General features: G+C 39.2%; 1 protein-coding gene across 1 annotated transcript in view; it reads left to right on the forward strand.

Moving 5' to 3' along the window:
• Window positions 1–100: 100 nt before the first annotated feature.
• The window catches only part of SESN1 (sestrin 1), a 78275-nt gene continuing 65336 nt past the window's right edge, over window positions 101–13039 (forward strand). The window contains exon 1 of the mRNA XM_051792394.1: window positions 101–430. Coding sequence (XP_051648354.1) covers window positions 167–430 — 264 coding nt within the window. The 5' untranslated portion in view covers window positions 101–166. The remainder of the gene's footprint in view (window positions 431–13039) is intronic.

Below are 13039 nucleotides of genomic sequence, written 5' to 3' on the forward strand. Positions count from 1 at the left end.
GGCGCCCGCCCGCGCTGCCCCCCATGCGGCGCGGGCAGCGGGCTCTGCGCTCGTCGTCTGTGTGGGCGGGCTGGCGGCTGCCGGGAGCCCGCCATGGGGCGGCCGCGGCGGGGCTGCTGAGGAGGAGGAGGAGGCGGCGGCAGGGGAGCGGCAGCCAGTCGGCCCCATGGAGGAGCGGGATGGCGAGGTGCGCTGGGACGGGCTGTGCAGCCGCGACGCCGCCGCCCGCGCCGCCGCCCTGGACACCATCGGGCAAGCCGTGCTCCGCCGCGCGGAGAGCATCGCCCCCGCCGCGGCCGCCGACGGGCTCCCGGCGCTCGCCGCCCGCGACGGGCTGGGCCAGGCGCTGGCCCGCCTGCTCATGCTCTCCAAGCGCTGCCCCTTCCCCGACGTGAGGGAGAAGAGCGAGGCGATCCTCGGCGGGGTGCAGGTGAGCGCGGCAGAACCCACCCCCTTTGACTGTGGGTCGGGGGCTCTCCCGGACCCGTCCCGCGCAGGGCACCCTCGGTTTTCTGAGGTCTGACCCGCTCTGTCAGGTTTATTCGTGCATTAATACGTGCCAAATGATCTCCCCCACCCCTGTCCCCGCCAAGAAACATTCAGAAAAGCGTTACTAAAAGGCAAGGCCGGGGGGGAGGTGTCTCTGGAGACGTTCAAATTCCACTGGACGCGTTCCTGTGTAACCTGCTCTAGGGGACCCTGCCTTGGCAGTAGGATTGGGCTGGATCATCTCCAGAGATCGCTTCCAACCCTAAGTATTCTCTGGTTCTGTGAAAGAGCGTGAAGTCTTTCAGTGCAATCCGGCGGAGAGGATTTGGCAGTGAATAGCTGGAAAGTTGGGACGTCCCGAAGGAAGCGCTGAAATGACAACTTGAACACTCTAGTTTCGGTCTGCGTGAGCAGTGCCGCGATATTACTAGGTTACCTTTAACAGAAAAGCAGGAAGTATTAACATTCGAGGTTGCGAATTGAAAATATAAATGGGAAATTTTGGAGCATTTAAAAGCTGTATGAGCTTCAAGGCTACTGAACCAGAGCCTGTCAAAATTCCCTTCTTGTTTATTGGAAAATAGTTTCTCCACTGGATCCAAACTATTTTTTTTTTTTTTTTTACAGCTCATAGGCGGCCTAGCCAGTAGATGATTACTTTTACTGACCTAATGCTAACAAAAGTAAATGTTACTTTGTACTCTTCCACTGTTACAATCTAATTATAGTTAGTCGCATTGCAATTCTCTTGCTCACCTCAAAGTTTTTGCGCGGGTCTTGAAATTCTTGTATTAATGGGTCCAGCAGCACTGCTAAAAATACTACTTGCTGGAGAATAGGAAAAGGAAATTTGGGTATTTCTTTTAATCACAACTGAATACATAGAACTATGCTTGGAGTTAGCTGCCCCATTCCCACTGTTGTGCTTTTTCTCCCTGGATGTTAACAAGTTGAATAAAGGGGAATCTAGGAAAAATAACAACAATAATAATAATATTTAAAAATATTATAGATCTAATAATTTATACATTGCATACATATGTATTACATGAAAACCACTACATATAATAATATATGTTGAAATACATTCTGAGTTTGGATTATTGGAGCTGAAAAAGACTTTCTGTTTTATCTAACTTCTCAATAGTGTGCAATGTGATAGATACAGTATAATTTATTTTATACAGTTGAGGCTGTATGGGATGTTTTTCTCAAAGCAGATTTTATCAGTAGAAGCTGATGTTTTTCACGTGGTCTATGTGAAAAGCTTGACAGCTTTTCTTTAAAAACCCAAACCAGTGAAACAAACCACCCCAAACTTGAATATTAAGTTGAAAACTTAATCTGGCACCTTTGCAATGTCATTTTCCCTGTTAAAGATTCAAATGAGAAGTGAGTTTTTTACCAGTGAGAATGATGAGTCACTGGAACAGTGACTTCCCTCCTAAGGGAAGACTTATTTTTATCAGGTTCAAGATATCAGTCTATTCAAGGGCCAAACAGATGGTGATCTCTCACCTAAATTTTGGAGGAGGTCAGAATACATGACCTGATTACTCCCTCTTAGGTTTTTATGTATTTGAAGTTAGAGGCATGATCAACTATTAGTCTTGTTTAGAAACTTTGTTACCAACTTTTTTTAACTAGGCAAAAAAGTTCTGGCAGAAAATATGTCCATCTTCATTAAGAAAGTGCAAGCTCAAATCCTATGGTCATAGCTGGCTTGATTAATAAAAATAGATGAGAAAGGTATAACAGATATGAAACCAGCTGAATGCACACAAGCTGGGGTAAAGGTTTAACAGCAAATTAAGCAAAATAAAATCAAGTACAACATTATTTTAAGAAAATCTTTAAAAGCTGCTGCAAGAGAGATGTATTCTATATTTTATGAATTTAGAGTGGCAAATCTTATTTCTTGTGTCTGTACTCATAAATGCAGATGTTTATTGTAATATTGGATCCACATATGTGGAAGAAATAATCCAATCCAAGTATTCCATTTTGGATGCTGAGAGCTATTGTCAGGTGTAAAATGGTTTTCTGTTGATTACATGGCTAAGAGGAATTTTATTCAAATCTCTGCAATGAAGATGGCAGATAAAGCAAACTATTAAATATAATTATCCCATAGAACTTGTGGCTTTCAGCAGTGATTCCAAAGGTAAATAGCTTAGTAACATTGTAAAAATGTGAAATTCTATTCAGAACAGCATCAGTACTCATAGGACTAACTTGTATTACTTTAGCTCCTTGTTTTGGGATATGAAACAATATTTAAGTCCACAGCAATATGTACCATTATGCTATCTAAACCTTATTCTTTGCCAGGTTATTAAATGACATAGGGCCCAAGGCAGGAGAGGCAACTTGAAATCCAAAAATTCTTCTGAGGACTGGGGCTCCCCTCCTTCTCTCTCCTGTCAGATGGTCCAAATCAGACTAGTAGTCTGAGCCTGGACCGATTTATTTTTTTTATCCTTCCCTCTCTCCCCCTCCCTCATTCCCCTCAAAATTGTAAAATGTGCTTTCTTCATCTTTCAGCTTTGCTTCCAGGATAAATCCGTGAGGAAATCCAAGATTTGAATTTTCCATGTGGTCCAACGGCTGTTTCTTTCTGGGGCTGGTGCCCTCTTGCCCGTTGGGACAATCAGCAAATCTTTAGGCATGAGCAGCTGTGCTGCTGGTGTTTTTGCAGCTTTGTGTCTGGAGCAAGTTGGTAGAATGCATTATATGGCTGGTGTGAGCTGCAGGCTTGGCAGCAGCCTGTGTCAGCGTGGCATCCCTCTAAGCCTGCCTTTGTTACGGTCTTTTTTTTTTTTTTCTTTTCTGGATAAAAAGTCCTCTGATATGTGGTGGAATGCTAAGTGTGCAACTTTCTTCTTTGCTATTAAAAATAGCATTATTTATGCTGTTATTAATAAATAGTATAAGAATTTATAAAAATTAATTATTGCCTAGCATAAAGTCCTGTTGATCTGACTTACGTTCAGGATATTGAGTTTCTTATTGTAGGTTATATATATATTTATATATAATAATATATACATTTAACCATTTAGAATATATCTAATTTCTCATTTAGGTTAGACAAGTTGTTTTTGTAAGTTATTACAAAGACAATATCAGCAAGCTAGTCTCCTTTTTTTCATTAAAACTTCCTTACTTTTGTTAATAAAAGCAAGGTCCTAAAGCCACTTTGACCAATATTTTATAAATATTTAAATTGCCATGCTTTAACGAAGTGAAAAGTATTTGAATGCTTGCATTTGAAAATATTTGAGTATTTTTTTGAGCTAAAACCCCAAATACATATCATGGCTTTAGATAACTTCTTGCACACGTAGTATTTTGCAAGTATTTATACCATATTGCTTATGACCTTGCAGAAGAGCCTGTCATTCCACCTAATATGCTAGGTGTCTGCACACCAACACAAATATATTGGGAAAGAACAGCAGGGGAATGTCTAAACACGTGATTATTGAAAGTATTCTGCCAGCCTCCATCGGATCAATTAGATTTATGAGACTGGAATATAAATGCTAGGTGTATGTCTGTAGCTGGAGAAGAACCACTGAAAGTGTGAGATTTGGTAGCTAAAATCTCTTGTAACCATCCAGTGGAAAAGACTGAGCAGAATGTATTGCTCTTCTGGGGATGTAATTTGTAAAAATAGCTTTTTGTACAAACAAAGAGAATGCATAGATGGGAGACAGGTTCTGCAGGTGTGACAAGATGTCACCATACATAGGATAAAAGATGACAGAGCAGCAGAATAAAACCCATAAATGTCAAAAAGCTTAGCATGTGAAGCTTGGCTGGAGACAAATACAAGGAAGAAAGAAACTAATCTCAACCTCTAAGAAGTAATGTGGTTATACCAAACCCTTGCACCGAAGAGGAAAATTAATAATGAAAACAATAACTTTGCTCTCTATTGATCTTTTCATTGATGTAAACAAGAGAGACATACAGAAAATGGGAAACTATGTTGCTGAAGATGCAAAGTGCACAAAGATACATGAATAAAGCTGGGATGGTCAAAATCATAAGGAGGTGTAGCTAAAGTGAATATTGAAAGAAAGCAAGAAATAAAAGATCCACAGATTAATGGATTAACAGATAATGCTGAGGTGATTGAAATGTTTTTTCTTTTTTTTTGAAATGGCTAATCCAGGCAGTGTAGTCAATAGCCATGATAAAAGCATAAATAGTACCTTCCTAGGCTAGGAGGGGGGGGAAATACCTATAGGTTGCTTGGATAAGCAACAGATTTTCAGTCTGGTAGGACCTGATGAAATTAATTCCAAGATGCTTAAAAAAACCAACTTAGCTGAAGCAATCTTATATAGTGGATTGCAGTCTCGAGATGGTGGAGGGAAGTAGCAGACTTGAAAAGATTAATTGGTGCATACCTCTTCAGTATGGGCTAAGTGGGATGGGATGAAGATGAAACTGATGGATTTTAGCTTTAGCTCAAAGAAAAAATACTGGACCAGTGGTGAAACACATTTTTAGCGACTATGAGAAGTTGAGTAACAGCCAAACCAGACTTTTCCAGGATAAAATCTTTTAAATCCAGCATTGCTACTACTTTTATGATGGAGTAACAGGCCTTGTGGTGCAGAGAGATTCTATAATGTTAATAGGTTGTTATATTGGAGTCCTCAATGTTCACATAATATTCTTATTAACAAGCTTGGGAATTATGATCTATAAACTACCCTGTAATGAGTAAAATTAGCTGGAAAACCACACCCAGAGGGCAAGTGAGGCCAGGTAACAAGTAATTGATGCAGACTCTACAAGGTCCTGTCCAACATAATCTTGAGTAACAAATTTTTACACTTTGTTGAATTGTAGATTACAAGCTGGGAGGGAGAGTAAGAATACTGGATAACAGCCATATAATATAAAATTATTTTAATAGTTTATGTGAGCTTGTATAATCTAGTCCTCTGATTTTTTTCGTGAAGAAAGTTTGAAGTATTTAGTGTTGGTATGGTTGGCTAAAAGGAGGCTAAGACAATATTTTCCCAAATAAATGGGGGCTGGAAGGGATGAAAAAAAGACTGCTGCAAAAAGGAAGGAAACATGAGCTAGAATGAATGATCAATGGATGTAAATTTCAGAAAGACTTGAGTTAGGTGTTTGGGGAAAATTTCAAGGTTAGGATAGTAAAACATGTCATGTTCATTACTAGAACTCTCTTTGTCTAAACTGTTCTTAAAAATCAGTCAGGAGCAATATGCTTATTTGATCTCTCCCTGGGAAAGGCAGAAGAACATTAATTGTTTGATTTTTCTTTCCTTTTTCTCTTTTTCTGTGTTTTATGTGGGTAACTACTTGGAGGCACTTTGAGCACTATCTAAGTCTTTGGTCCTTTGGTCTCCAAGACTGTATTTACCAGACAGGTAGTGCTGGAACTTGTGATCTGGAACCCGTCTCTTATATAAAAGCATCAGCTGGGCTTGGGGGGGCTTTGAGTACCTCTTTGTTTTCTCAGGCCTACTGCTCTGGGGGATAAATGTAACAGAATTCCATAGTTTGCTGAGGGCTGTTACAGCACAGAAGAGAGGGGTCATGTCAGCAGCCAGATATATCTGTCTTACAACCTTCAGGCACTGATTGTGATCTAGGCTTGCTTGGCAGTGGACATGGAATGGAATATCCTTACATTTCCAAATCCTGTCAAAACACTTGTATGGGTTTAAATGAAATGAACATCCAGAAAGGTCGAGAAGACTTCTAGTCACAGCCAAAGCAGACATCATGTCCTCTTCCTCTGCCACAGTGGTAGGACAAATAAAGCCAGGAGAGGAGGTATTGATTCTCATGTGCGTGTGTTCATAAAGGATAAAATAGGAGTTATTTTCCTGTTTCATTGCTAGATTTTTTTCTAGCAATGTGAAGTCACAGGAGAGTTCACTCTTTGCTTTGTGGATGCTCCATGTTTGAGCTCTGTGGTGCATGCTTGTTAAGAGTAATAAGGGTGAAACTTAATTATGATCCTTGCTCTCAAGTGGTTAATGACTGATATTACAGAAGACTGGCTAACTTTTGAAATCTTTAATCTGCTTTTGGAGTAATCTTTGATAAATGACTTTATAACTTTATCTAAAGTATTTTTTTAGTTTTCATGCACAGCACAAGTAACTTTCTTAAGCGAACTTTGAGATCTGTAGCTAGGCACATCTGTTAGGTTGTGGGATTGCTTTTGTCCAAGTGAATTTGCCTGTGTCCTGCTGCATGATAGGGAAGTTGCCCTGTGATGTTTACTGTTGGTCAGTCACCATAGAAATGTATCTCAGATGAAATTTATTGTCTGTTGAAGCTTATGAATTTAAATATAGTCTCCTCACTGGTGGTGATGAATTTGAACCATCTGGAAGCAGACTAGTTTCCCTGCAGAGTGCCAGTACCCAAATCGGTTTCTGTTTCCCATAGTACTCTTACATAAAGTGAGTTAAAGCATCCTTTTTTGTGAGTTCACTCCATAGCAAAAGTCTGTTCTGTCTCTTCCAGTGATTAGGTGGAATGGATTTGATTAATTATTGTAGGGTGCTCCCTTCAAAATCCACATGTTGCTTTACCAGATCACTAGTTTAGAAAACATCTTGTCTTTTAGGGTATTTTTGTGGTGTTCAGATACTCTTGCTTTTCTCATTATTGGGAGAGATTACTGAAGTAATGGCATGATGCACTTAAATGATTAGTCTTATTTACAACTTCTGCTACCTCCACAGTATTTATTGTAAACATGTTCTAATGATGGTCTGTATCACATGTGTGGGGCAAGACTGGCTGGAGAAGTTAAGGGAGAAGACTTAATCTTGACGTGTCAGGGAATATTCTGAGCAGGGCTGTGAACATATTTCTTAAAAAACTTAAATTGTCAATAATACTTAAGGTTGTGTTATCTGCCTCCTCGCTCTTTCAGCCTATTTGCAGCCTTTCTTCAGGCTTCAGGCAGTTGAGAGAGATGAAGTGAAATTTTCTTTTGTTGAGCTTGTCAACAGTGGAATTGCCTGACCTTGGAAATGTCTTTGGTTGGAATAAAGAGGTGCTTGAAAACAGTGGAGGTTCTCCAAGTGATTTGAAGTAAGGTATCTGAGCCACTTCTAATCCTGTTTCTGTGTTTGGAGCCATTCCATAATTTTCTGTGCTAACTGTATGCCAATCTTCTTGTATGGAAATGAGTTTTGCTTAGTCAACTTTTTCTTATAATTGTTTGGAATAACTTGATCTGTAAATTTATGAGTTTATGTGAATTGATTTTCAGGGCATCATAGCTAGAATTTTTATTTTCAAAAGAAGTGAGGAGTGAAGCATATGTTTGATAATATTATCTTGGTTGGTTTTTATTTTTTGGCTGCATTGAAGTGCTTTAAACTGAAGAAATTGAACTAAAACGTTTCCTTATCTCTTACTGTTTAGTAATGAGGTAAGCAACTGTAGGGTGTACATCGGTGACTTAGATAAAAAGGTTTGTTTCCTGTCTTTTTTTTAATAGGAGGTAATACCTAGAGATCTGTAGAAACCAGAAATGCTTCAGCTTGAATGCATTTCGTAAATAACAGCATCTGTTCTCCTGACCTAGGACTTGCTAAGTCATACGAGTTTTTTTTTTAGACTTTTTTTTTAAATTTTCTTTTGCTTCTGCTTCTCTTTCTAGAGGTAATTCTAGAAGTTGGCTGTTCATTTCAAGTCAGAGCTGGAGATGATCCTTTACAGTCTACATTCCTGTATGCCACTGGCAACTCAGATGTTTATCTTAAATTATTTTTCTCACTCTGAGACTAATAGTCTGTGGGTAGAAGTGATCCTTCCCCTCTCTGCATTGACTCTGCTAGAAGTTCTGCTCTTCCTTAAGTTGCCAAAAAGCCAATTTATTTTTACTTGAATCTCAAATATTTTTTTTTCCTATTTAGTATGTAAATAACTGTCTTCATTTTAGGGTCTTGGCATACATTTGGATGCTTTTTGCCCACATATGAAAAAATTTTATGCATCTTGAGGAGATGTTGAAGCAAAGTGAAAAGCACTAAGAATTTGAAAGGGTTTATAAATTAGCATACGATGTGCAAAACAAGTTAGCTTATGGTATTAAGTAAAAAAAAAAAGTATGGGCTCCTAGGTTGTGTAAGATAATACATCTTCTATTAGCTAACTCAAAATAAAATTACATTGTCTCACTGTGACAAATGTAAAGTGAGCACTGAAGAAATACTTGCTGTTTTATCTTCTTACTCTTGACTTTTTCTTCAGGTCAGGGTTTCTCCTTTTAAAATAAACACAGTGGAAAAGTACTGAATATACCATTGTGGGCCAGAAAAAATAGTTTTGAAAGCTTGAGTATATTTTCCTGTGGATACTGAGTGTTTAAATTTCCAAAAATATGGTTGCTGTCAGTATGGTTTTCTATTCCAGTAAATTGTTTACAGTTTAAGGGGGATGGGAGGGTGGGAATAGCTTAGGTCTCTCTTCGGAAATCAAGTGAAAGATGGAAATCTTCACTTGGAGCTACATACATAAATTAAATCCAAAAAGTTAAGTGGTGGTTTTTTCTTGTTTACTGCTTTCTTGATGTTTCCAGTGACTTTGACTTTGGTTTTTTTTTCTTTGTCTTTTTTTTTTTTTCTGGAAAGCTTAGGTTAGATGCCTGCCAAAAGTCAGTTTGGGAAGGTGAACTGGTTTAGTTCTATTTAAACCTAGTAAACAATTAACCGTTTTCCTTACTTCAGCTTTTATGTAGAAACTAAGCTCGTTCTTTCAAGTAATTTTGGGTTAAAAGTATCAACCAATGTTGTGTTCTAATGCCTGAATATGATCCCAAAATACATTGGGCTCGTATTTTAAAAATAGAGGTGATGGTACTTATGTAATCTGATATGTGTCCTCCTGGGCAACTACAGGAACTTAGTTTCAATTCAGACATTGTACTAAAGGATAGCACAGTGATTCTGAAAACATGTGGTTAGTTTTTTACTGTAAATTAATTAGACATTGTAACTATTTTTCTCTATTCTATGCTCTCTGGAATCAATAATAAGGTTTTCTTGGTGTCAGGTCTTTCGTGGCAAGTCCTTTGTCTACCTAAATAGCTGACTGGCTTTGTGGGCCTAAGTTTTCAGACTGAAGGTATAGTACCCTCTTAGTTAAATTTCCCTTCTGGGATATTTTTGCTTGCTATTGAATTGGGTTTAAGCAATTTTCTTCCAAAACAGGGTTTTGTTTTAAGAATTCCTTAACTCCTAGAGAGTAAACATGAAATAATGTGATATTTGTTAAAAGGCAGAACAACCTTCCTTATTTAAAGCTCTAAAGCCTTTCCTGTGTGCCTTTTTTTTTTTCTTGTGGGGAGGAGAACCTCTTTTCTGAAAGATTTTTTTCCATTGCAGCTTGTTGCTGAGCCTCCACTGTTCCTGGTGTTTTGGTGCAACAAAACTTTTAGCTTTAAAATGCAACCTGTTTGCCAACACCACATTCCACTTGGATTAAGCTGTTCGTTGGATTTTCAATTTATTTAAGTTTTAAACTAGATTCACACTGATTTCCATATAGAAGAAAGACTGAAGAGAGGAGAAGTTCTTCTCAGTCTTTCTCTGAATTTCGAATCAATGGTGAGTGCAAATTTGTGTTTGTTTAACAGTACTAAATATTTGGCAGCTGCCACGCACAAAATGTGTTCTGAAGCTCATCATGTTATGAAGATAAGTCCTTACCAGGACAAGATTGCTTTTGATATTTGCCCTAACATCATATGTATCCATTCTGTCCTTCCCACTTGTGTTACAGAAAAGGTTTTGGAAGCCTTATAAGGTTACCCAGATTACTTTTTTTTAAAGAGTTACATTTGTAATGGTTGCTTGTATTTACATAGAAACTGATGTATAAATAGTGTTGTATAAGAGAGGCTTAATTCTGACATTTTTATTGCTGTTGTTCTGTTCCAGGATGCAAGAAAATAAACCAAATGGGAATGTTTTTGTCTGGCTTTTAGAAGGCATACTGGTATCTTGGTTTGTAGTGTTCTGCTTTTCTATCTATTCATAACATGACAGCTCTGGTGGATATTGTCTGGAATCTGTCAGAAGAGTATGTGTAAATCGGGAAGGTCGAGTGTTGCTTCTCTTTTCCTTCATTTCTTGGTGTCGGGACTTTCTGTTAAAAGATTTGAGTTTTTGAGTAAGGTTTCATTCAGAATGAACACATGACAGTTTTGTCAAGATGTGAACTGGGTATGCCATCATTTTTCCAAAATATTATGTACTAGAATTATATTAGGAAAAAACCCCCTCACTTTTTTTTTTCTTTATATGTAGTTGGTTTAGGCAGCTATAAGGAGATGTCTTCTTGATTCTGTAATAAACATACAAATCTATATCATCATGTGTTTTCCTAACTTTGGCAGAAAAATGAATACTAATCTTTGCACTATGTACTACTTGAATATTTGTTTAAAATCAGAGTGGACAATCCAACTTGTAAAAATCATCGAGTCCCTTTGCTGTTCAAAACTTCCAAGAAATGTGAGTGGAAATCAAATTGGAAAGAGCATATGCTGGAAGTTGTTGTTATGTATATACAGTATGATAAGATAGGCAATCTAACGAAGACCTAACTCTAAATTCTTAAACCAAGCGTAATTTCTTTCATTTTGAAATAGCACTGAGGGATTTTAGTAGGGATAATATTATGTGAAATTTCTTCTCCTTCTGTATGTAACAGAATAATATAATTTAATAGCCTCATTTGAGACTTGATTCCTTTTTCTGGTGCAACAGTAGATTCTGATGCTCACTGAAATCAAAGACTCCATCTCTTAGAGATTAAGATAGTCTTAATCTGGATAATAGAGCCTGTAAACTACTTTCTCTTCAAAATGAGTGATACCTTTTACATAGTTTGTGCTTTTGAACATTGAGCTCTGGGAAATATTGAACTCTGAGACTTCGAGATGGCAAGGGGAAGCTTCTTGTAAGAAGTTACTGGAATTCTTAACAATTCTGAAGATTGAGAATGAATAAAGACTTTAACCAGCATGCTGTATAATATTCTGTTGCAACAATCTGATTATAAGCAAATATAGAAGACAAACAGCTATTATGTCTTTGTGGCAGTTGCTTTCCTTCATTTAATTAGATGGGATAATGACTGTTTGCAGAGTATGGTCTGATTTGGAAATCCCCTCATCTAAAGTTCTAGAAATATCTTACAGCAATCTTTTTCATTTCTCTCTTGTAGTGGAAATGAAATGTAGGAAATGTGTGAGGCGGGATATTTGATAAAGAATGTTTTGAGCTTTTCTTCCACCTTGGTTCTGCATTTGTATTGGGTTTGCATGGCAAGGTTTTGGTAGCGGGGCAGCTACAGGGGTGGCTTCTGTGAGAAGCTGATAAAAGCTTCCCCCATGTCCGATAGATTCAACACCAGCCAGCTCCAAGATGGGCCTGCCACGGGCCAAGGCTGAGCCCAGCAGTGATGGTGGTAGCACCTCTGGGGTAATGTATTTAAGAAGGGGGGAAAGAAAACCCCGGGTAACAGGAACTGCAGTCAGAGAAGAGAGAAGTGAGAATATATCAGAAGAACAACTCTGCAGGCACCGAGGTCAGTGGAGAAGGAGAGGGAGGAGGTGTTCCAGGCACCAGAGCAGAGATTCCCCCATAGTGCCGACCATGGTGAGGCAGCTGTGCCCCTCAGGTCCATGGTGGAGCAGGTCTCCACTGGCAACCTTTGGAGGACTCCATGCCAAAGCAGGCTCCTGAAGGAGGCTGAGACCTTGTGGAAAGCTGTGCTGAAGCAGACTCCAGGCAGGACCTGTGGCCATCTGGAGAGAGGAGCCCACATTGGAGCAGGTTTGGTGGCAGGGCTTCTGACCCTGTAGGGGACCCATGCTGGAGCAGCGTGTTCCTGAAGGAACAGGTCCCATGGAAGGGACCCATGCTGGAGCAGTTTGTGAAGAACTGTAGCCCATGGAAAGAACTCACTTTGCAGAAGTTTCTGGAGACCTGTCTCTTGTGGGAGGGACCCCACAGTGGAGCAGGGGAGGAGGGAGCAGCAGAGACAATAGGTAATAATCTGACTGCAACCCCCATTCCCTTGTTCCCCTGTGTTGCTGGGAAAGGGGAGATAGAGAAAACTGTGAGAGAAGTTAAGCCCAGGAAGAAAGTGTGGGGGGGAGTAAGGTGTTTGAAGATTTGGTTTTATTTCTCATTATCTTACTCTGATTTGATTGTTAATAAATTAAATTGATTTCCCCAAGTTAGGTCTGTTTTGCCCACTATGGTTACTGGTGAGTGATCTCTCCCTGTCCTTGTCCCAACCCATGAGCTTTTTGTTATTATTCTCTCTCCCTGGACAGCTGAGGAGGGAGTGATAGAGCAGCTTTGTGGGCACCTGGTGTCCAGCCAGGGTCAACCCACCACAGTATTTGAGCTAGTTCTTTGGTGTGTTTTTTTGAGAGTGAAGTTCAGAATTTGCTGCGATATCAGCGTTTGCTTGGTTGTTACAAAGCTGACTGGTGTCTCAAAATAAAAACTTTCTG

Source organism: Manacus candei, unplaced genomic scaffold (assembly GCF_025592945.1).
Source record: "Manacus candei isolate 608988 ecotype Guabito, Panama unplaced genomic scaffold, ASM2559294v1 h1tg000034l, whole genome shotgun sequence".
Classification (NCBI taxonomy): domain Eukaryota; kingdom Metazoa; phylum Chordata; class Aves; order Passeriformes; family Pipridae; genus Manacus; species Manacus candei.